Below are 25,762 nucleotides of genomic sequence, written 5' to 3' on the forward strand. Positions count from 1 at the left end.
ATATGTTGATTATTTAATTTATGAAGCATTATAATAGCCTCAACGTACATCCAGTATCCCTGTTGCTACTTAACTGTATCTGCTTCTGTGAATACATTTTTTCCTTTTATGTTTCTTTCTCCTCGGGAGCTGTCTCAGGGACTTCTCACAATTCCCTGCCAGTGTCTTCTCCTGGCTCCTGTTCTTCAGCTCTCGGGGCTGCCCTGGATCCTGGAGTAGGGGTTGCCCAGTCCTAGGGTTCCCGTCCTGCCTCTTCCTTGTGAGGTGCTTTCTAAGTTCTGTATCACGTTCACCTTCACAGCCACCCTGTCACACATCTAGAGCAGTGTGTCAGACCCAGTGCCTCCTTTTCTCTCCTGAAACAAAATTCTTAGGTCATGAAACCTACCTATATACATAATTTTTTAAAAAATCAGTAATGCCCCACTTGTAACACAAGGAGAAATAAAAAGTAATTCTTGAATAAAATAATGCATATTTTAAAAGGTAAGGCTTGGGATACATGTGACAACATAGAGGAACCTTGAAGACATTATGCTAAATGAAATAAGCCAGATAACAAAGTCTATTCCACTTAGATGAGATACCTAGAGGAGTCGAATTCATAGAGACGAAAGTAGAATGGGGGCTGCCAGGGACTTGGAGAAGGGGGGAAAGTGGGGGGTTATTTAATGGGTACAGAGTTTCAGTTTGAGAAAATGAAAAAGTTCTGGAGATGGATGGTGGTGATGGTTGCACAAGAAGGTGAATACTTAATGCCAGTGACTGTGTACACACTCAAAACTGGTTTAAATGGTAAATGTTACGTGATATAAATGTTGTTAAAATAAAAAAAAATTGGAAAAAAGGTAATGCTTGAGCACAACTATATCAGAAAGATAAAAATAGCCTCCACAGATTTCCAAAACACCCCCAAGGGAGTGGTACTGCCACTATTGTGAACCAGTGTGCAGTATTGGTTTGAAACTAAGAAATTGATGCCCAAGATCTTAGACTCAGTAAGGAGTAGAGCTCATAATTTGACTCCAAAGACTTTTTTCTTCCTACTATGCCTAGGCCTTCCAGCTCTCGGTCCACAAAAGTTTTCTCTCTGCCATGCCAGCTGCCTTAATCCAGACCACTCAGGCTTTGTACTTTCTTATCTGTCCTAAAGGAGTGTGGTCCTTTTCTTCCTGAACACTAAAATCATAAGATAGGACTGAACATGTTTAAAATAATGTTAATCACCAACACTCCCAAACTCTGAAATAGTCTTATTCTTAAGAAAGGGGTGAAAAATCGGAGTAGACAATCTCAGAAGTATGTGAAAGTGACAGCAGTGGAAGGAAAACTTTTCTGGGCCTAATCCTAACAATTGGTTTTTTTTTTTTTGGATGCGCCCCGCAGCATGCGGGATCTTAGTTCCCCAACCAGGGATAGAACCCGTGCCGCCTGCAGTGGAAGCTCGGAGTCTTAAACGGTGGACTGCCAAGGAAGTCCCTAAGCCTAACAATTTTTAATCTTCATTCAGATAAAAATATTTTTGAATTTTATGTGATACTAGGGAGGGAGTTGGCAATTAGATAACTCTTAGAATTAATAGAAAAGACACTCACTATGGTGTGCCTTACGAAGACTAGAGGAGAAAGGAGGCCAGATGGCTTTTGGTAAAAGGGTTCTCTAGCCAGCACCACTAGTGTGAGGGAATCTTAGTGAGGAGAGGGTAGAAGAAGGTAGAATTTTCATGGAAGGATCAATCTTTTTTCACTTTAGAATTAAGGGCAAACTTAAGCTGAATAAGAACTAATAGTGCTCTAATTTCTCTCAAAAATTAGATCTTCCTTAAACAAATTAAAATTTCAGTAAAACAACAGTCTACACATCTTTCTGTGTTCAAGAAGAAATAGAACCAATTATGATAATTTACAAAATATCTGGCTTATTAGCATTATAGCCAGGGTCATTAAGTAAAGTTATAAAATTACCCAGGAATCCTAGTGATTTAAATAATACTTTCTGAAATTATCCCTTTCTATTTTAAGATGAAGTCTATCTTAAACTTCTAACATTTAACCTTATTGAACTAGCCTTTTGTTAAGTGCATTTGTTCATTTTGGACTACTTTTCCAAATTCATGCAATTCAACTAATGACTGCAGACTCCATAACCCACACCTATCTATTTGCATATACATTTAGCTGATAGGTGATTTTATCACCAGATAAATCCAGGAGTAAGTTTAAAAGAATGTATCTCCCCCCACCTTTTTAAAACAAATGCAAACATAGAAACACATGATGCCTCAGAAGAGCATTAATCAACCAGGAGTCCACATCTTCGGAGACCTTTCTATCACCGTGTATCTTCAAAGTACTCTACTAAAGCGTTAGGTGGTCATGCCGTGGACCATGGCTGAGACCTCCCGAGCCATCTTGACCAGAGTAGAGGCAGTCTACCTCCTTCACAGATGGGCACTGTCTTGACAATTCACAGTCCATTGTGTTCATCCAAACTATCCAGGAAGCAAAGGTCTGAGAGAGTGGTGACCCTGGTGTGCCAAGAATGAGACTTCAAGAAAGAAACTATTCAGAATCATATTTAGATTTAGGTGGAATGAATAAAAATGAAAAAAAATGGATTAAACATCTTTCATTGTTCTGAAAGGACTAGAATAATTTTTGATAATTTGAGAAATATCTGACACAGAAATTATTGTCAGGGTCACTAAATAATTTCAAATTACCTAAAAATCCTAGTGACTTAGTTTTTATTTTAAGATGAAGTTCATCTTAACTTCTATAATTCAGGATTATTTGAACTGGTATCTGAATCCAGATTGGTTTTGACAGACAATCCAATCCAAAATTGGTTTTGACAGACGATTCTTCTAGAACATGTTGCCAAATCTTGATCTGATCTAAATAATGCTATGTTAAGGATGGACTTTTCTTTTTTAATTTAAGGAAAATTATTTTTCAAAAAAACAAAAAGAAAAATAATAAAGGGTTTAAAGAATTTTTAGAGTTAGAAAATGTTTTCAAAATCAGACCAAGGTTTTCCAAACCATTAGCTATCTTCCTTCCTTCTGAACTCTTTTTCTACCCCTTGGTGGCTGTTAAATAATTTTCCTGGAAACTCTTCCCTCTTTTTTTCTCAGTCCTGACATTTATCTGTCTTAACAGCGCCATGTGTGAATACTGGCACCATGGAAACCCATCTTAATGAAATGGAAAGACTGGCCGTTTAAAAAAACAAACAGAACCAACTACCCATGCTTCCTAGAGTCCTGCCAGGCCAAAGGTCTGCCCTCCACTGGGTCGGCTGCTGAGTGGGCAGGCGGTACCCGCGCCACGGGTTTAGTCATGTCAGATATCTTACTAGTAAAGAGACAGTAGCGGCTGCCTCAGATGTTACTCCTTAAAAATGTTGGCAGGCAAGGAAATTCTGTGCACTTCGAGTACATCTTGGAGCTGTTTTATTTCAAAGCACAGTTTATCAAATTTAACAAGTTAAAATGATGTTTTGAGGCTGACCTAATCAATGACTGTCTTATGGCTATAGAGTCCTGTTTCAATATTATATGACATAAAGGGCTTAATTTTATGTACTCATATCTATGGACTTAGTTCCCTGCTATCTTTAGTCACCTCACTGGGCTTGCTGGTGTCCACTGCCCATGTAAAACTTCCTCAGGGAATGAATGCCCTTACTTCCTTTTCTTAGCAAAAACAGAGATAGAGAAAACATAGTTGTTTAAAAAAGAAAGAAAAAACCAAACCAAACCCTCATTCCATTCAGAAGATTTCTGTTCATCTTTCTTTGAAGTCAAAGGGTAATATAAAGTTTTGATTTGCAACAAAATCTGAGATTATCCATTAACCACTCTAGCAGGCCTTCTACTGCCTTTCAAATGTACATCTAATTTTTAAAGGGCCCAGGCTCTTTTCTTCGTGTTTACCTTTCAAAAAGTATATTTAAGTAGAATGGTGTTTTAGAGTGACGCAGTAGCCTTTCAGATGTTGAAAGGATATATTCTTAGAAATTAAACTGCATGCAAATGAGAGGCAACAAGCTGAAACTGCTAATCTCAGGAGTGAACAGCAAGTGAGCAGAAGTGCTCTGAATGCAGCATCTCTGTTGGGAAGTAGGAAGCTGCAGAAATCATTCTGAATTCCACAACCCCTGAAAATACTGTGTAGCATTTACTATCCCATTTTTTGGTTTGTTTGTTCGTTTGTTTTTTGCGGTACGCGGGCCTCTCACTGCTGTGGCCTCTCCCGTTGCGGGGCACAGGCTCCTGACGCGCATGCTCAGCGACCATGGCTCACGGGCCCAGCCGCTCCGCGGCATGTGGGATCCTCCCGGACCGGGGCACGAACCCGCGTCCCCTGCATCGGCAGGCGGACTCCCAACCACTGCGCCACCAGGGAAGCCCTATCCCATTTTTGAATGTACTGTGTAAATGTAAATGATACAGGTCCCCTGTCCCCACCAAGAGTTTATTCTCTTAGACACAAAAGGAGTGCATGTGACTACTTGTTGCCCACCTTCTTTTTAGCTTGATGGTGTGGATTTGAGGAGGAGAGCAGAGGATCAGGGAATCAAATGCTCACAGACAAGGACAGATGATGACTGCTGTCTGGAATCTGTTAATCTCCCAAAGGGCGTAGTAACTGCAACAACAGTGGATGATAAATATTGTCATTTTTTTTTTTTTCCTCAGTCCTGCAAAGGCAGTTGTAGTTTCATCAGTCCCATAGCCTGCAGTGCTCTATTGGGCCTGGTTTTACTCTGCTTTCCTGGCCTTCCTAAAATACTGCCTTTGTTAGCACTTGGTACTCGAGTCAGTCAGCTGTTCCCACAAGTCCACTGTCAGAAATAAAGTTATCTTAGTTTTACGTCTCCTGTAGTTTCCCTTCTTTCTTAACTACTGTACCCCCAAAGATGTATAGTTTAAATTGTATATACCAAAGTTTTATCATGTTTTTATGTAATAAGCTACATAAAAGATATTCAACAAAAACCACCCGTCCCCTTAAAAAGTTCTGTGTGTGGAAGGACAGTGAAGGTAATGACCATCATGGCATGGCCGAATAACACGATCTTAGAAAACAGTACTATAAGTAATTATTAGACTTTTTTTTTTTGGCTGCACTGTGTGGCTTGTGGGATCTTAGTTCCCTGACCAGGGATTGAACCCGGGCCCTCGGCAGTGAAAGTGCCGAGTCCTAACCACTGGACCGCCAGGGAATTCCCTAATTATTGGACCTTTTGGACCAGTGACCTTGTTTTGCAGATGCGTAGCATCACTGGATTTCAGGGGCTTCCGTAAAGAAAGTGAGCTGGGATTCCCTTCTGTTGGGCCATCTTCTGTTGTGAAACCATTTGTCAAGGGGAAGCTTGAGTTTCTAATGCACTTACGTCAGCTGTATTGGACCTGGTTTTGTACTATGGCCACCCCAAACTGAGCTTCCTTCATGGTTGACTCTCTGACAGCCAGAGGACTCAGCCTGGGATCTCAGTGGAAGAACACTATCTGATATGTCCAGGTGTCTGGCACTGAGGCTCCCTGTAGGGAAGAGGTAGAGAGGGGAGAAGCCAGGGCTAGGCTGATCCAGCAGGAGGGTTACTTCCTTAGGCTGCTGCCCTCGACCTCTCAAAAACGGCTCTGCCTCTGGGCTCTAGTGAGGGGGGAGGAACTTCTTTCTTCAGGTGGCTGGTCAGAAACATGTCATCTATAGAGAGAGGCTGAATCACCATTTACTTGAAGTGGGGATGGTTAGGAGGAAAGGGGGGGTAAACTGTAAGCTAGTGTGTCTTTCTTTCATCCGTGGATAAAGAATGAGCAGATATTATGGGATTTAAGTTCTTGGTTATTTTTGGATAACAAAACAATAAATAAGGTTTCACACAATCCAAAAATGGCTTCTGTGGTTAGCGAAAGTTGTTTGAATGATGGAAAATGTTTCAGGAGCAGACAGCGTTCAAGCTGTCAGTCAGCAAGGCTCTGGTAATGCCTGAGAGGTGTGCAGCCCTGGAGTAAACAAATGTTTAGAATAGAAACAAAAGACTAATTCCCGAAAGGCACTTACACATTTGGATAAAGTCCACTTTAAACCACTGCCGTACAAAATGGCGTTATCCCGTGTAGATAGTGGCTTCTAATATAAGGTTTGCATCGGTTTAAATAAGTTAGGTTAAATACGGAAACATCTGTTCAACATTTTCATGTCCCTTTCCATGTGACTCTTTATTGGAAATAATCAGTTTTGCCCAGCGTTCATGCCTTCTGCTAAACTAAAATGTGTGCCAGTCTCCAGAGGATAGAGAGATGGGCAGGGATTCGTAGAATAGTTGGCGGCAGTCATGGGAGGCCCAGGCTGCAAGTAGAACACGCCAGCTTTCCTGGGTACTACTCCCTCACCAAGAAAGGCTCTCTAGGACCCAGAGATGCAGCGTCCCCAAATTCCGTTCTCCAATCACCCAGATTCCCTTACTTCCTGACAAAAATCCAAAAAACAAAAACAAAATAAACCTCAACTTTATTTTGCAATTTTTGGCTGAGGGTGGGGAAGGAGGTGTTAGAAGCTGTAGTTCTTGCTTTACTTAAACAATGACAACAATAATAAAATTCAATGAAATAATGCCCCTTATAGCTGAAGAAGTAAGTTTCCACGTAAGTGTAATTTGAATTTACCAAATTTACCTTATTTCAAGAGACCCAAAACATTTCACCTCATTATTTCTTTTAAGGATTACACAGTGTAGAGCAGGGGGGAAAAATTAACCACTAATAAAGGATAATAGCAATTTGGCAGGCAGGTGTTCTTAGTTTCATCAAAAGAATGACTAGCATATTCACTCTTATTTGAATACTAAAGAATGTCTTAAAAAGTTATTCTAGCTCCTTTGGGTGTTTCCTAAAGTGGATTAATACATCAGAGTCTGGATTCAAATTCCAAATAAAGCTGATGAATACACATAATTATTATCTCACCTGCCTTAGATCAGGTTATTCATTTTCTTCAGAATTGAGCTGGAATCCATCTCTGATAAGGATTTGGAGGAATTAGCCAGTTTGAAGTCACTTTTATCAATAGCTGTTTTATCCTTGTGGCCACCAGTGAATTTCTTAGACCAGCGCTGTTCAATAGAAATATAATGCAAGCCACATATGTAATTTTAAATTTTCTAGTAGCCATATTTTTAAAAGTTAAAAAAAAACAAATGAAATTAGTTTCATAATATATTTTATTTAGCCAATATAGCCAAAATATTACTCTAACATGGAATCAGTATTTTTAAATTGAGATTTTTTTGTGTTTTTTTTTTTCCACTAAGTTTTCTAAAATTTTTTTTTGTGTGTTTTACATTTAAAGCACATCTCAGTTCAAACTAGCCACATTTCAAGTGCTGGATAGCCCACACGTGGCTAGCACCTACTGTACTGGACAGCACAGTGCTGACTTGGTGAGGCTTGGCAGCAAAGTAGGGAGGCTTTATCGGTCAAACCAGGAGTTTGAGCTTTACCCCGAAGGCTGTGGGGTCATAGCAGAGCAGTGTTATTTTAAATTTTGAACTTAATCAGGTGGTCTCGGAGAATGCAGGTTAGAGATTCAGAGTTGGGGGCTGTAGCATGAAGCATGTTAAAGGCTGTTGTTGTAGGGGTCCAGGTGAGGAGTGATAACCCAGACTCAAACACTGGGGGGGGGGGGGACATGGACCAAAGGAAGAGTGTCTGAGAGATTTAGGCGGTAAAATCATCAGAACTGGGTGGTGACTGCTGGATCTGAAGGGGGGGAGGGGGTAATCTAGGATGGTTGTCCAGTTTCTAAACCTGGGTAGCTGGGCCAGCAGTAGTGGTGGTAACTGAAACGGAGGGAGGCAGGCTGTGAGGGGGTGAGCGCGGCAGGGTACCAGCTGGGCCATCACGCTTTCTGGCAAATTTGCTTTGCAGGCTTTCAGAGTTCAGGCCAGCGTTCGGTGTAGGGGACAGTGAGTCTGATTGTTTGAAACAACTGTTTGTTATAATAGCTCAGTGATTTCAGAGAAATCAGTGGGAGTACAGACATGCTTTTTCTCCTTGCTGTGAGCACAGATAGGTGATCACTGAGAAAGTGGAAGCGCTGAGCAAGAGGTGGAAAGCATGGAACTTAGGGGCCGTGGGAGCAAAGCTTGTGTTAGACAGTGGGTGCTGAGCCTCAGGTTTTGTCACCCATTAAAACACCTGCTAGTCACACTCCTTTTAAAACATTGTCGGGTTGTAGATTTGTAGTCACTATTCTAAGTAGACTGTAAATTGAGGGAAAAGGTCCTTTTAAAAAAAGGCTAAAATTAATATCACTATTAACTGTGTGTCAGGCACTAAGTTCTTTACAGAGATATTTAATCCTCACAAGGATTGAAGTACTGTTGCTGTCTCCAATTTACAGACAAGGAGACTGAGGCCCTAGAGGTTAACAACTTACCCAAGGTCACAAGGCTAGCAAGGAATGGAACCAGAACTTAAATGCAAACATTCTCTCTCCAGGCCTTTCTTCTTTCTGTTAAACTGACTCTATTTTTATCTGTTCTAATGCCACACAAGTAGGCAAATCCTCAGGCAGAGAACCTTATGCTTTTATCCTGTAAGCTCCAGTATAACTTATTTCAGTTTGGTTCAGGTCCTCCTAGAAGAGATGAAACTCCAGAATTGAGCCTTAAACTGCCTTTCAGGGGAGCAGATGATGGCTGGATGCTTGGGTGACCTTGTGAGGACAAGGTGGCACGGTGTGTTCAAAGGTCTCTTCCTTTAGCTCATGGCCCAGTGGTAACTGATAATGGGTGTGCTGGTTACTTTTTATTAAAAATGTTTTTTAAACCCTCTTATAAAAATTCTTATTTCATTTATAAACAAGCTAAACCATGTTAGCTTTTCTTCATGTGTTCTCATGAAAAATTTTATACATTTTTTTATAGAACAAATTTTATAAATATTTGAATTTGGAAGGGGATGAGAGTCCATAACATGGTAGAGACACAAAGGCATTTGTACAAAGCTTCAAAACTTGTCCAGTTTTCGTACCATATTTAGTGTGGCTTCTTTCTCTTTGGTCTACAGATGAAACACGTGAATGAAAGGTTTCAAGATGAGAAAAATAAGGAGGTGGTCCTCATGTGCATCGGTATCACTTCAGGAGTTGGACGGCTGCTGTTCGGCCGGATCGCAGATTATGTGCCTGGTGTGAAGAAAGTTTATCTACAGGTACTTGCTTCATAAGACTTTTTTCCTCCAGCAAATTTATCCTTATCACCTAACGGCTCATTATATGTACTTATTTGCTTAAATTCTTCTGTAAAAGTGAGAAATATTTTCTAGAACTTAACTTTCAACAAGCAGTTTTTCAAGGGCAAAATCAGTTATGAGTTTTGGGTTTTCAACATGAGAAATTGGCGAACAAACAACAATCTTTGTCTTGTCATGGAACTCCACCAAACCAAAATGGTGTTTGCCCATTGCTTTTTCTAAGAATGCTTTATTTTTGGCATAGTCCTCATAGTCACGTGCCTTTTGCAGTACCCTGTGAAATTCAGGGGTGTGCGTGTCTTTTGAGTTTCTTTACTGCAGATTGCCTCCTGGGTATTGTGGGGTGTGCTATTCCAAGATCACATCGACACTTATTTGACAAGTATTTAAGTGACTCCTCCATGCCAGATGCTGTGCTAAACGCTACAGATGAAATATGGTCTGTGTGCTCAGTTAATGGTCTCCTGGGAAGACAGATAAAGCAGTGCTGCAGCACAGTGGAATAATGGTATGCTAGATGGGTGCCATAGAAACATAGGCGCAAAGCATCTAAATCACTAGAGGAGGTCTGAGCAGGCTTCCTGGGCTGGGAGTGTTAAGAGGTGAGTAATAGTTAAATAGATAAGGAAGACGGAAAAGGGTGTTTGTTGCAAGCAGAGGAAGCCACATGGTCAAAGAGATGTTAGGCCTGGGAAACAATGTTTGAATGGACTAAAGAGAGAATAGTAGATTGATTGGCTGAGAAATAGGCAGGAGTCAAGTTGGGAACGGTCTTTATGAGCACAGAAGAGGCCAAACTCTATCCTGAAATCTACCAGGAGCCATTAAGGATTTTAAGCAAGGGAGTGACATGACATGAGTTGTATTTTGTAAAGCTTAACCCTAGTGACTGTGAAGGGTGGAATGCAGAGGAGGAAGGGTAAGAGTTCAGACAGTCACAAAAGGCCACATATCATGTGGTTCCCTTTATATGAAGTGTCCAGAATAGGCAGATCCGGAGACAGAGAGTGCAGCTTAGTGGTTGCCAGTGGCTGGGGGAAGGAGGGTATGAGGAGTGACTGCTCCTGGGTACGGGGTTTCTTTTGGGGTGATGTAAATATCCTAAAACTAGGCAGTAGTGATGGTTGTACAATCTTGTTGTTAAACTAAAACCCACGGTGAATTGTGCACTTTAAATGGGTGGGTGAATTCTTTGGTATGTGGATTTATATTTCAATAAAGCTATTATTATTATTATTATTTTTAAAAAGCGGAGAGGGCTTCCCTGGTGGCGCAGTGGTTGAGAATCTGCCTGCCAATGCAGGGGACACGGGTTCGAGCCCTGGTCTGGGAAGATCCTGCATGCCGCGGAGCAGCTGGGCCCGTGAGCCACAACTACTGAGCCTGCGCGTCTGGAGCCTGTGCTCCGCAACAAGAGAGGCCGCGATAGTGAGAGGCCCGTGCACCGCGATGAAGAGTGGCCCCCACTTGCCACAACTAGAGAAAGCCCTCGCACAGAAACGAAGACCCAGCACAGCCATAAATAAATTAATTAATTAAAAAAAAAAAAAAGCGGAGGCACAGGGACTAGTTGGAGAATATTGAAATAGTCTAGGCGGGAGGAACCAGGGTAGAGATGTTGGGATCAAACAGGGAGTAAAACAGGATATAGGAAATGAGAATTCAGTGGAGCCACCTAAGCTGGGTCTGAGATTTGTGGCTCAGGTAACAGTGGAAGGTTTTGCTATTTTATCAAGATCAGTAATTCAGTAGAACAGAGTAAGATGATGAGTTTGTTTGTGCCGTGTTAAGTTTGTAGTGCTTGTGGGAAAGCCAAGTTGAGTTTGGAGCTCGTGGGAGAGCGTGGCTAAGAGACCTGTGGTACTTTGGCATTCCTGGGCTTGTATGGGGGTGAGTAGAGCGTGTGCAGGGGACACTGAAAGGGAGTGGCCAGCCTGGTAGGAAAACAGCGAGGCACATAGTGTTTCCAGGGGCAGGAGTGGTCAGCAGTGTCAGTAACTAGAGAGAGGGCAGGCACGTTAAAGACTAATAGGTTTTCACCGGATTTAGCAACAGAGGGGAGTTTCAGTGGAGTGGCAGGTGCAAAAGACTGATCATGATCAGCTGATTAAATGGAAATGCAGGCAACTTTGTCAAGGGCTTGGCTGTGGAAGGGAAGGTAAAGGAGAGACAAAAGGGGGGCTTGGGACTGGGGACTGAGCACGTCCGTTCACTGTAGAGATGAGGGGCAGAATCTGAGCAGGGCCTGAAGGAAAGGTAGAACCTGGGCGAAGACCATGGTTGGAAAAGACATTTACTACAGATAAATTGCCTTTAATTGATTTGAAGTAATAACCATCACCATTTACTGAGCACTTCCATGTGCCAGACGATGAACTGAATGCTGTATGTACATTATCTTCTTTCCTCCTTGCCCAGCCCTTTGAGGAAGGTACCGTCGCTGTTTCCACTTACGGATGCCAACACGGAAGAACAGAGAAGCTACCTCACTGTGGGTGTTTGTATATAGGGCCAGGCAGAGAGCCGCAGGAAGGAGTCTGGTCACACAGCTAGAAGGAAGTGCAGACAGCTGGTAGAGTGCTACTTTTTAAAATATTCACTGTGTTAGGATCATTCCCCCTTTTATTAATACCCAACTGCGGATATCCTTGTCGAACACTTAGCAGAACACTGTCTTGTTCTCAAGTGCCAAGGGAGCCCTCTAATGGAAATTGGTTGTATTACAGACTTTTGGCTTCCTTTCATTTATTAAAATAAAAAAGGAGTGCCCATTGTGCCCCAAGCACCAGCCCAGACCCTGGTGGGGGTGATACAAACAAGACAGATATGGTCCCTGAGTTCCTGGAGCAAGACTTGAGGCAGGAGAAAGCTGGGCGTGAGTGGGAACTCAAGAAGACAGGGAGAGTGGCCTGGGAAGAGGTTGGGAAAAGCAGGGCATGGGAAGAGGAGGGCCCAGATTCAACAGGGCCTTGAAATCCCCAATGCAGACATTTTACTTGAAGCCCAGTAGGTCTTCGTTGGGGAATGACGTAATTTTACATTTTAAAGTCGCTGTGGTCACTCCGTGTGTGGAGGCTGTATTACTGGGAGGGAAGCAGGAGTGCTGGAGGGAAGGAGACCAGGTAGGAGGCCAATACAGTGTCCCGGGTAGAGGCGATGGGGGCCCAGACTAAGGTGCTGTGATGGATAAAGTCATGTTATGTTTTATACATCAGCACTTTACTCCGGAACAACTATAACTTTAGAGAGTTTTCCCCTACAGGCAGGGCAGTCGGGTCACTTACAGCATATTGGGGGCACATATGTTAGTATTTCATGTGATTTATGAAAGAAAATATAGCCTTTCCTAGCTTGTCCCATGTTTGGTCTGCAGTTACACGGCAGTGCGTTAAGAATCAGTAATTTCATTTTGGATGAAAGGTTAGTCACAGCCTGGCTTCTTCTAGGTCGCATCTGATTTTTTTCATCCAAATGTGGTGCGGTGTGTGTAGCTCATGGTAGTACGGGCTGAGTCACAGGCGAGATGCCTGCAGTCCAGCCCGAGGAGGCCCGTGGAGGAGAAAGGCGGCCTTCAGTGTGTCCTGTGCTGCTGGGAGCCACCGACAGCACAGAGGCCGACGCAGGCCTACCCCACGCGGGCGGCTGGACTCACCACCCGGCTCTGTCCCTCCTGTTTCCTGGCCTCCCTGCCCCAACTCCCAAACATTCAGTGTGGGTTTTGATTCTTGGCTCTTTCTTCTCTGCTGCGACCAACTCCAGCTCTGCCTGTTTGCTTATTCTTCCTTCTCTCCCTGCCTGGCTGTCCGCCGCTTGGCGGCCTTTAAGGGTTGGAATGCTTCTGCTGCTTATCTTCCTCTCCTGCCTTTCGTTGGTGCTGTGTCTTCTCAGACATGCCTGCTCCCTGCTTTCTTCTGTTACAGCTCAGCCTGGTGGGGCCACGGCAGTTCCCCTCCCTCTCTGTCCCCATCACACGGGTTCTGAGTAGCCTCCGGGCCCAGAACACACTTCACAGCCTCCCACGTGTTCTACTTTTGGGGCACAGTCATCTTGGCTTTGGGAGGCTGCAGAGTAGAAAAGCACAGGCTCTGGAGTGTGATATGACTTGTCTAGATCTGGCAGAGGGCTGTGTGAAGACTCATGGTGACAGCTTGCTTGCTTGCTTATTTATTTATATATATTTATTTTATTTTAGTTATTTTTGGCTGTTGGGTCTTCATTGCTGTACACAGGCTTTCTCTAGTTGCGGCAAGCGGGGGCTACTCTTCGTTGCGGTGCGCGGGCTTCTCATCGCGGTGGCTTCTCTTGTTGCGGAGCACAGGCTCTAGGCACACGGGCTCAGTAGTTGTGGCTTGTGGGCTCAGTAGGTGTGGCTCGTGGGCTCCGTAGTTGTGGCTCACGGGCTCTAGAGCGCAGGCTCAGTAGCTGTGGCGCACAGGCTTAGTTGCTTTGCAGCATGTGGGATCTTCCCGGACCAGGGCTCGAACCCGTGTCCCCTGTGCTGGCAGGCAGATTCTTAACCACTGTGCCACCAGGGAAGTCCCAGTGACAGCTTATTTAAAGTGCCGGCCCAGAGTGGATCATTAATAGATCCTTGCTTTTATTGTTTTAGTATTCTATTAAATACTGAGGCAGATCCTGGTTTGGAACAGGTATCAAGAAGGAGACCTTGGTTATCCTGATTTGGGGATCTTTGCTTATAGGTAACAGAGTTTAGGAATATATCTTACACTTCTGCTTAAGAGTTCTGAATGTAAACTTCCATCAGGGTCCTGGGTTCCAGGTATTTTCAGCCTAACAATTCTAAATGCCGAGCAAAGAGATGACCGAACTGCATTGTATAGAACAATGATGGTTAAAGAAAATCTTTGCAAGGGTTCCTGGAGTACTTTATTAGGAGAGGAAAGGCTGTGTCCTGGTATCTTCTCAGCCATCTTTTTTAACTCCACAGACCTGTCTTTCTAGTCACCATTAAATTACTGCAGATTTGTGTGTTTAATATGTAACTGTTTCAAAAGTGTGAAAGTTTTTTTTCAAAGGTTTGGAAGTTGTAACTCTAATGACAGAATCAGAAACTTTGGGTTTAGATCACTTTCCCATCGTGTCAGATTTCTCTGTGCCATGGACATACTGAAGTGTGGATGTCATATCCATGTATGTAAAGCAGATAAACCCAAACAACATGTGTGTACACAGAAAAGGTCTAGGAGCCTCACCAAGTTGTTGAGCGGTTATTCCTGACGAGGAAAGTGGGAATGGGTTGAGGGTGGGAGGGGGTTAAAGGGAGACTTTCATATATTACTTTATATATTTTTCTAAGGTTTGAAATTTTTCAAGAATGTATTCATGAGTTACTTTTGAAATTCAGAAAATTTTTTTGTAATTTAGAAAAATTAATCACTTTTGGATCCAACTTCCTGTGTAAAAGCTTCCTCTTCTGGTTGGAATAGAATGAACTGATCAGTGTTGTCTAGTTTTCTTTTTTTTGTTGTTGCTGTTGTTGTTGCTTTTTGTTCCCTTTTAGCATTTTGTGTTTTCCTAAAGATACATTGGGATAAAGGTACATGCTTTACCAAACATAAGCTATTTCCCAAATGGTATCCAAATATTTAGTAGTTTCCCAGCCTGAATAAGGAATCGGACGATGATTCTCTGTTCTCGCCTGGGCTGTGGCACTGGGGCCAGTTCCCCCTTCAGGCAGAAATGGTGGTACTCACGTGCCATGAGGAAAGTTGAACAGACTCCCTGTGAAGCACTTCCAGAGAACTGTGTGCTTTAGAAGAAGCCAGCCACTTGGCTGTGCCCTAAACACTTCCCTTTAGTGTGATGGACCTGCAAATCTCTGCTGCCAACTGCTGGGTTCCTAGCCAGAGGCTCTGAAAGTCTGGAAACTTTATAGTGAATAAACTTACAGGAGCAAAACCCTTGATTCTAACTGTGGCCAATTGTGCGCCTGCCTCCGAAAGTGCCTTCTACTATTCAGGTGCAGCTCATTTTTCCTCTTCAGTCATATACTTAGATTCCTGAGCAAAACTTCCCCTGACAGTTCTCGAAAAATGCTCTCTTTGTGACAGAAATGGGAACGGTGATAGCAAAAAAGAACCACATTATTTTTGTTTGTTTGTTCTTAGGTACATAAACTAACTTAAGCGGGGGGTTATTCTTCTAGAGCCTGTTAAATTATGACAGAAGATATTTCCTTGGATAGTTTTAACAAAAGGAAGACATCTCAACAGTCAACGCCTTATTAAATGTCAGTGCCAGAGCCCAGAAGAGGATTAGGAACCTTTGAATCTCTTATTTAAATCTAACCAGAGCTACTGCGTTTGGGGTGGAAAGAAAGATTGTATGTAATACTAAATTTATTCACCTTTCAAACTGGGGCCTAGTATCTACAGATCAGTAGATGTTTTGGGAAATGATGAACCTCCTACACGCAGTGTGCTAAACCTTGGCCTGTGCTCCTTGTGGCTCAAATGTCCCTGCATGTGGGGAATATGTATGTCCTCACCAGCTTGGCCTGCTTACCTCCTAATTTAGCTACATTTGGGGAAGTTACATCTGCTGAGAAAGAGCAGTGTTTCTCACTACTATAGCTAGCTAAGTATTTTCTGAGAAATGCTAAAGAATAAATGTGTAAATTTCTATAAATTCAGTTCTTAAAGAAAAACCAAGAAATTTTACTTTTAAATAACTAATAATTTTTATTTAACAATTGTTATTAAAATTTAACAGCTTTAAATATTTGAAAAAGAGAATATAAATTAACATAATTTGAATGGAGAAAAGGAGAACTTGCAGTCAGGTAAAGTATTAAGAAGTAATATGCTCAAAATATATAATAATAAATTTGAAACTCTTATATAATTTCTTTTTTAAAAAAAATCCATTGTGTATCTATACACTAGCAATCCTTTTTTAAAAAAATTGATTAATTAATTAATTTTTGGCTGTGTTGGGTCTTCGTTGCTGCACGCAGGCTTTCTCTAGTTGCAGTGAGCGGGGGCTACTCTTCATTGCGGTGTGCAGGCTTCTCATTGCGGTGGCTTCTCGTTGCAGAGCACGGCCTCTAGGCGGGTGGGCTGCAGTAGTTGTGGCACTTGGGCTCAGTAGTTGTGGCTCATGGGCTGTAGAGTGCAGGCTCGGTAGTTGTGGCACATGGGCTTAGTTGCTCCGCAGCATGTGGGATCTTCCCGGACCAGGGCTCGAACCCATATCCCCTGCATTGGCAGGCAGATTCTTAACCACTGCACCACCAGGGAAGCCCCTCTAATATGATTTCTTACAAAACTGACCAAAGAACAAAAATTTGAAGGGTCCAAAAATGGATAGAAAGATCAGGATAACTATCGTTAAGTGCCATGGTCTCATGTTACATAAATTGGTCCAAGAAAACATTTGTTTATTGAGCAAAAATGACTTTGTGCTAACCTTTCAACAGTCACTCTGGTTGTCTTACCTTGGAAGAGATTTGTTCTGAACAAAATAGTAAAAGAATAGGAAGCACATTGAAAGCTCACCTAGTAGAATTACAGTTGTGTGGTTGGGAAAATTTGGTATGTGGCTTTACCAATTAAACCCATTCCATCTGGCCGCGTGATGTCCTAACATTTTACTCCAGGTTCTCTGGAATTTGTAATGATAGATACATTTCTAAGATTCAAGTATTTATCTCCTTTTGTGTTTGTAGATAGAGTAAAAATGTATTTTGTGTAGATGGGCAGCATCAGGGAGTCTTTTTTATCAAGGTCACAGAGAGCTAGAACCTGGTCTGTCCCTCTGAGCCTTATTAGTTCTTTCCAATCTCTAGGTTGCAAACCCAGTAATTACCCACCACTAAGAAATTATGCTTACGCTTTGAGGGAAATTGGATTGGAGAAAAAGATGTTTAAGTATAACATAAAAAATCAGAATGTGGAGATTATGTTCTTTAGAAAATGTGAAGTGCCAGACTTATTTTTCAAATAGCCAACTCAGAGTCTTAAACGAATTATAATTCTACCATAAAGCTATATTTTAATAATGAAGAAGAAAAACTGATTCAGCTATATAATATGATGTTGTCAAAAAGCGACCAACTTGGAGTTTAAAACCTTTTTCAAGACTATGTTTCTGGGCTTCCCTGGTGGCGCAGTGGTTGAGAGTCTGCCTGCCGATGCAGGGGACATGGGTTCGTGCCCCGGTCCGGGAAGATCCCACATGCTGCGGAGCGGCTGGGCCCGTGAGCCGTGGCTGCTGAGCTTGCGCGTCCGGAGCCTGTGCTCCGCAACGGGAGAGGCCCACATACTGGAGGAAAAAAAAAAAAAGAGTATGTTTCTTATTGTGGGGTCAGTGGACAACTTGTGTCAGGGTCACCTGGGGAGCTTGTGAAAATCACTGTTCCCAGATCCCCGTTCCTCAGGTGATCTTGATGTGCACTAAGGTTGTGAGGGGCTGCCCTGAGGCGTGCGACCAAGGTTGGCATGCCACAGACATGCCTAGTGGGTCCTGGGAAAAACAGAGCAGATGAAGACGGTGATCCAGATGGCTGCCTTATGTGGCCTCTCCCTTCCTCCCCAGCCCCACTGTCATTGGAGGGTACCCTCTAGAAATTGTTCCATCGTTCCCTGCTACCTACTGCCCAGGCAGACCATGGGTTCCAGGCTGGCTCCATCCAGGGTTACTAAACCTCCCAGCATCATTCTCTTCATCTGTAAAACAGGGAAAACGTTAGTACCCATCTCATAAAATTGTTATGAGAATCACGATCTAAAGCCCTTAGAAAAATGCCTGGCATTTCATAAACATTAAATAAATAATAGTTGCTATTATATGAATACTTTTTAAAAAAGCTGATTCTTTTTAAAACATTTCTTCCATTAATGAGTGAATAATCCAATTTTAATTAGTTCTTTGCCTAAAAAAGCTATTGAATTGGCCACTCCTTCCTTTTTTGTACCCACCATACTTTGAATATACAACTACAGCAACATCTAGAACACTTCATGTGCATTTATTTATTTACATGGTCATTTCCCCACAACCCAAGGGTAGGAACCAGGTGTTATTCACATAGCACCGTCACATAGCATTGTACACAGAACATAGCACAGTAGCTACCAAATGGCAGGGAAAATCAAGTGTTTGATTCTATTAATTACTCTAACGCTAAAATGAAAGTGTTCAGTGGTGCAAAATATTTCTCAGCCTTAACTCTGGGGTGCTTAAATAGGGTATACCTATGACTTAGCATCAAAAGACATAATGTTTGAAAATATTCTTTGGTAATAATAGTCATTGATTTACACTGTAGATAAAACTGGGTTATAGGGCTTCCCTGGTGGTGCAGTGGTTGAGAGTCCGCCTGCCGATGCAGGGGACACGGGTTTGTGCCCCGGTCCGGGAAGATCCCACATGCCGCGGAGCCTGTGCTCCGCAACGGGAGAGGCCAGCGTACGGCAAAAAAAAAACCCCAAAAAAACCTGGATTATATAAATTAGTTCTTAGGATGTTATAGCAGAATGTGTTCACTGTTTTCACTGCATATTATGCATCATATATTTCCTCTGACAGTCAAAATTTAATTGGAATTTGAATAATCAAAATTCAGTACTCATTTATAGAATATCAAATCATAGTTACTTATTTTAATCTCTCTCACTTGATCTACCTATGCTCACCATGTCTGGAATATTAGCAGGCACTATATTCTAAGTTGATTATTTAAATATCTAAAACTTACATCTCTGTATTCTCCAAACTGGAAGCTCTGTGATGTGAAGGACGGATCTGGCTAGCATATTTTCATTATGCAGAGGACTAATACCAGTAAAGTGCATATAATTTCAAGGGTAAAAATTTTAAATCATGTTTGATGAGTGAATTTGAGCTGATATGCAAAGAACAAATATGTATTGAGCACTGACCAGGTATAAGATCCTTAAACCTTATAATATGTAGTTCAAAGATGACTTTTGTATAGATTCTGATCTCAAAGAGCTTTCAGCCTGTAAAGAAAAGTAAGTATATAAAAATCCTTACTTTTGGGCTTCCCTGGTGGCGCAGTGGTTCAGAATCCGCCTGCCAATGCAGGGGACACAGGTTCGAGCCCTGGTCTGGGAAGATCCCACATGCCGTGAAGCAACCGAGCCTGTGCACTGCAACTACTGAGCCTGCACCCTAGAGCCCAAGAAGCCACTGCATGAGAAGCCCACGCTCCTCAATGAAGAGTAGTCCCCGCTCGCTGCAACTAGAGAAAGCCCATGTAGCAATGAAGACCCAATGCAGCCAAATAAAATAAATAAAAATAAATAAATTTATTTTTAAAAAATCCTTGCTTTCTTCTTGTTCCTTAATGGAAATATTGAGAAAGTGCTAGGGGAACTTGGGGGAGATGATTATGGGAGTTGATTATGTATATAAAATCAAGGCGAACTGGGCTGAGGAGGCGCCTGAGCAGTAACCACTTAAAAGTCTTAAGCCTGTTGCTCAGTAATCGTGACGTTCACTTTTCCTGAGAGCAGAGCTGACATTGTGGTGTCTGTCCTAGGTCCTGTCCTTTTTCTTCATTGGTCTGATGTCCATGATGATCCCCCTGTGCAGCGTCTTTGGGGCCCTCATTGCTGTCTGTCTCATCATGGGTCTCTTCGATGGATGCTTCATTTCCATCATGGCCCCCATTGCCTTTGAGTTAGTTGGTGCCCAGGATGTCTCACAAGCAATTGGATTTCTACTCGGATTCATGTCTATACCCATGACTGTGGGCCCACCCATTGCAGGTAAATTATATTAAATTATATTAATTCATAGCATTTTCTACTGTAGGTCCTAAGTCTCACTTAGGTGTTAAATATATTATGATTTATTGGTTTCTGGTGTCTTGCTTTGTATGTACCTTATCTATAACATTTTTAATAAGACCAGCTGTAGATGGCATGTTGGAAAAATTTGCCAATGAGTCCTCTTATTCTTATTGATATCTAAAACACTCAGTGAAATGTGTAGCAGTTAGGTTCTGGACTTTGAGCTTTCAGAGTTCCTATATTTCACTTAGTATGTGTTTTGGAGGAATAGCAGTGTGATTTCTTTTTAGGAAGAGGTGAAGATTCTGAAAGATTTCTAAATGTGTATGCTTTGTGTAAGAGATCATAGCCCCCTGAGAAGTAGTTAATGAAAAATAACACTTAGTAGAAACAACCCAAATGTCCGTCAGCAGATGAATGGATAAACAAAATGTGGTATATCCATACAGCGGAGTATTATTCAGCCATAAAAAGGAATGAAGTGCTGTACTGATACATGCTACCAGGTAGATGAACCTCAAACATGTGCTAAGTGAAAGAAGCCAAATACAAAAGGTCCCATATTATATGATTCTTTTTCTGTGAAATATCCAGAATAGATAAATCCATAGAGACAGAGAACAGATTGGTGGTTGCCAGGGGCTGGAGGGAAGGGGGATTAGGGAGTAACTGCATAATTGGTGTGGAGTTTTCTTTGGGTGTGATGAAAATATTTTGGAACTAGAGAGAGGTGGTGGTTGTACAACATTGTTAGGATACTAAATGCCATTAAAATGGTTAATTTTATGTTATGTGAATTTCACCTTTAGAAATCTTCTGAATGATAGTATAAAGATGTTTCACGTTCAGTATTAGTTGGGTGCCACTGTAAATTATTATAAGATTTGATAAAATTATTATAAAATTTAATATGTATGTACTATCATCTGTGTCTGGTATCTGAGTGGCTCAGTGAAAGTTCAGTTGAATTCATTCTCATATTCAGAACCACGCATATCAGCAAATTTGCCAGTTGGGAACCTAGTCATGGATCAAGCAAGCAGAACCACTACTGAGCAGACCAAATAAAAGATAAGTTCTTAAGATCACAGTCTCCTCTTAGGGAAAACCCTCCAGTCCTTCCCCTCTCCCCCAGGTAATACACTGTTTTTACATCTTACAAGTTTAGTTTGTTAGGGTTTCCAAGTCCACAGCAAATTACAAGCAGGACTTTCGTAGAAATGGTGTTTGCTACTAGAAGTGACTATAACAGATCAAGAATGAAGGAGTTAACAGGAAACTTTGAAAGCAGGCAGAAGAACAACAGGAGGTTCTGAGGGATCATAGTATTATAAACCAAACATATTAATTTATGTTCATAAGAATGAAAGGTTCAGTTATATGTGGAATGTTCTGATTCAGGGGATAGGAAAAGCATATATTTAGATGTGTTGAATATTTTCGGTTTCTATTTGGAATGACTGTACACCTTTTTTTTTTTTTTTTTTTTTGATGTTGGTACTTACCTGAACAAATCCTCAGCTGTTTACTTAGCAGAGTCAGATATTCAGTACAATATGTTCTAGAACATTTCAGATAACTTAGGTCGTATAGTAAAAGTTTAAAACACTAAGATAACTTTTTAAATCTGGATTTTGTTAGAGAAATTAGAAATAAGGAGTATTCTGACGGTTTTTAGAAGCAGAGCCCTAGGATCTATTAGAGTACCACACATATATTCTTATCTTTTCCTCCCATGTGCTGACAAACCTTAGTTTCTTACCAAAATGTATTTAACAACCTAGTTTTTTCATCCTGACTCTTAGATTTATAATTTTTCATGATTTTGGATTATACTTTTAAAAAGTTTCATGTTATTTCATAAACAGGCCCAAGAAAGGTTTAAAACGTAGACATTTTGAGGTCTGTGTGTATGAGAGAAGTTTCAGCTTGACGGTCCGTCCACCTTCAGCTAAAACGGGACCTTGACACCATGTGTCAGAATATCCCAAATGGCCTCTGAAGGGTTTTGAGAAAGCCAAAGCTTGGTTGCAAATATTTTTTCCATGTAATATCTTGGTAGGAAAACTCAGAGGCCTGTCACAGACTTGCAGCAAGATTAAAGAAATGCGATCTTTTCCTTCCTCATATCAGAAAAGGTTTATATTTCAGACCCATTTCCTTAAAAATGTGTGATATCTGAGATGTTTGAACTAGCCTGCTGAGATGAAGATACTAGGTTGGCAGTAGGCCACCAGAGTGACTAATCTGAGACCCCCAAGAGCCATACTTGTTCTCTCTTGGTGACAGTTTTTTCCCTTCCCAGGGTTACTCCGTGACAAGCTGGGCTCCTATGATGTGGCATTCTACCTCGCTGGAATCCCTCCCCTTATTGGAGGTGCTGTCCTTTGTTTTATCCCATGGATCCACAGTAAGAAGCAAAGAGAGATCAGTAAAACCACTGGAGGAGAAAAGATGGAGAAAATGTTGGAGAACCAGAACTCTCTGTTGCCAAGCTCATCTGGAATCTTTAAGAAGGAATCTGACTCTGTTATTTAATGTCTTATATACCTCCACCAGACTGGACTTGCTTTTAGAAGTTTAAGCAAGTTTTCCTTTTATATGAATTGCAAATTTCTTATTTTTTTAATCACATCCTAGGCATAGCACAATAATCGGGAAATAGAACCCTTATTACTACAAGAACCATTTTCTGCCACTGAATAGCTGTCCAATATTTCTATGAGTCTGAGTCCGGAGACTCAGACTCAATTTCATGTACAAGAAAACCTGTCTGAAAGTCAAATATTATGAGAATATGAAGCTATCTCAGTAAAAAGTAACTTCAGAAACTGTGAACGCTATTTAGCTTATACAAATATTTAAAAATACCTCAAGCTATATTGAAAGGGTTGCATTTTGGTTAGGACTGGAAATATTGTTTGTTGTCTCACATGGTGTTTTTAGTTTTGGTATCTTTGTTTTAATTTCTTCTGCTATTTGGAAACAAAATTTAAGCCTGGATTCTAGATAATATATCTACTTAAATCTCAAGTCTATGTTAAAATTGCTTGCCTGCTCTTAAATAAGCTTTGAAAGTAAGTTATTCTGACTTGCTCCAGTGTCAAGGGACCTTCTTGGAGCAGGTACTGACAAGGTGTTCAGAATCAATGTGTGAGATGAACAGGATCCTGTTCATAAGGGCAGAACAGTTCAGAAATCAGACATTTCTTCCATTTACATTTTTCCCCTTTGGATTTGCAGTGTGTTTTACTCAAGTAGCCAGAAACACCCCAGATTTCTGAATTTGTTTAAATTGTAACAATAAAGTAAAATAGAAGAACTGAAAGATATTCTGGCATTTTAACTTAGAATTTTTCTGACTTTTGATTTGTTGCACTAGGACCTGATATTTAAACAAAGTCTTACTGAGCATGTTATCAAGTTGCAGTTTTAGGCACAAATGGGAAAAAAACATCTTTGTGAAGAAAATATCTATTTCTGATAGAAAGAATTGCTCAAATTGGTAAAACTTTCTGGCAAAAATTTGCATTCTTATGTACTTATCCTATTGTGTTCCCCTTTAACATTGCCTGTATTGTTAAAAATATTTTTATACACAGACAAATATAAGAAGGCTATTTGAGTTATAAAGACATAATTAAAACCAAAGTCATGACATGACCCATACTCATCTAAAAAACATCAGAACAAGTCCCTCATCCCTGAAATTATATTTTAGTACATTCTTCTTTCTTATTTAGGTCTTTTAAGTTTAATAATGTGCAAAACATATTTAAATCCTAAATACATATGTATATTAGATCTTCCTCAAATGTAGTTTGTTCACCTGGGAAAATGCTGTCTTTTTATAAAGCACCTCCAGGATTCACCTGTTTCTAAATTCTATGTGCTGAGAGCAATGCGCAACCTATTATCTCCCTACTTCTCTTTTCAGCTTCGATCCTTTGTGAAAGGCAAAGTCCTTCCATTCCTGTCTCTAGCTGAGGATGGAGATGCCTGGAAAGCATATGGATTTGCAGTTGTTGATGGGAAAGGAGGGCAGGCAGGGGGAGGAGCAAAGTGAGGCTGTTAATTAAACATCTAGAAAACCCAATAACTTTTAGTATCAGCTTTCTCATCTGCAACCTTGAAGGTTCAAAGTGTAAATACTAAATACGGAATTTATTTCTAATAGAACTTTAAATAATTTTGATCTTGGAGACATTCTGCAACTTACTACTTCCAATTCTTCCACATTTCATATTCAGGGTACTTAGATAATTTGGTTTTTGGAAGGTTCTGTTGCATTAAAAAAAAAAAAAATCTACATTTTGACCATGCTTCCCTTTCATGTTCTTATTTTAAGCTTTTACAAAATGACTTAGAAATGATAATGTAACACATTACTAGGTTCATTTATTCATGCCCAGTTATAAAACATTATTTCCTCATTATTATCAGTGCTTTTGAAATCAGCAAAACCATACAACTAAGTACAATCATCGAACCTGCCATTATGTTTATTTTTCCTACAGTTTCAGCACAAACTCCTGACTCCCCCCCAATTTTACAGAAAGACTGGATCTAAAATAGAAAATCTATTTTGTAAAGACCTCCAAAGTGTTTTTCCTTTCAAAATGTTGCTGATTTTAGGGAAGAAAAGTAATAATCTGAAACTCAAAGACTTGATCTTGCTTATTTTCCATGATAAAAGAGCAACATGACAAGTATTTATAATGAAACTTAGATCTCAGAATATTGTGTTTGTGTATAATATTATACATATGTTAGTTTTCAGTCTAATGGAATGAATCAAACAGGATCTATAACACTGAAAAGGCTCCACTAAAATAGACTGTTATGGGGAGTTCTGTGCTGTAATAATATAAAGTTAAAAAGTATGAAAGGTAAGATGCTAAATTCCATAAAATGCATATTTAGTAATATGTTTGGTACAAATAGTTATAAACGTCTAAAATATATACTAAGGAAACAAAAAATATTAATATTCACAAAGATTTGTTTTAGACCAAGAAATATTACTTTAATCTTTCAAAGTAAATCCTTTCTAATTTCTGAACAGAGTGTTACTATTGCAGTAAAGTGACCTGATGGGCCTACATTTATTTTGTTCAATCCAAGACACTTGTTTTAAAGAATAGATACTAACTGTCACTTTGCTGTACAGCAGAAATTCACACATTATAATTCAAATACAATAAAATGTTTTTGTTTATAAAAAAAATAAAATAAAATACCTTTGTTTAGCTCACAGGAAACATCCTGACCAGGCGCACCTGTGAATGACTGCCGGGAGGAAGAAATTAACACATCCCCTCCGGAGGCTGAACAGAACCAGGAAATGTTTGACCTTACTCCCTCCCCTTTTAGTATAAAAGAAGCCTGAATTCTAACTCAGGTGCGATGGTTCTCTGGACATGAGTCCACCGTCTTCTTGTTCGGCTGGCTTTCTGAATAAAATTGCTATTCCTTGCCCACCCTCCACCCCCCACCCCCAACCCCCAACCCCCCAAAAGGAATAGATACAGAACTCTGCTTTCTCATCTCCTCCTATTTCTGATAGGACTCAGCGAACTCAAATTAAAAATATCAATAAATTTAAGGTTCTGGCATTTGAGGCCAACGATAGCATAAGAAGGGGAGCAACTTTACAGAAAGCCTGGATTGGGTATTGTAACAGATGCCCAAGGATCTTACAGAAACATTCTGGTTAAAT

At 40.8% G+C, this 25,762-nt stretch overlaps 1 protein-coding gene across 2 annotated transcripts in view; it reads left to right on the forward strand.

Annotated features, from left to right (window-relative positions):
* SLC16A10 (solute carrier family 16 member 10) overlaps positions 1-23,389 on the forward strand; it is a 134,096-nt gene extending 110,707 nt beyond the window's left edge. Inside the window, exons 4-6 of one of the 2 annotated variants that reach the window (XM_059083622.2) lie at positions 9,080-9,223; positions 19,791-20,019; positions 22,349-23,389. In XM_059083622.2, the coding sequence (XP_058939605.1) occupies positions 9,080-9,223; positions 19,791-20,019; positions 22,349-22,581 (606 nt within the window). In that variant the 3' untranslated portion in view covers positions 22,582-23,389. The other variant, XM_059083623.2, reaches the window with a different exon arrangement.
* Positions 23,390-25,762: the final 2,373 nt, after the last annotated feature.

Source organism: Kogia breviceps, chromosome 13, assembly GCF_026419965.1.
Source record: "Kogia breviceps isolate mKogBre1 chromosome 13, mKogBre1 haplotype 1, whole genome shotgun sequence".
Taxonomy (NCBI): domain Eukaryota; kingdom Metazoa; phylum Chordata; class Mammalia; order Artiodactyla; family Physeteridae; genus Kogia; species Kogia breviceps.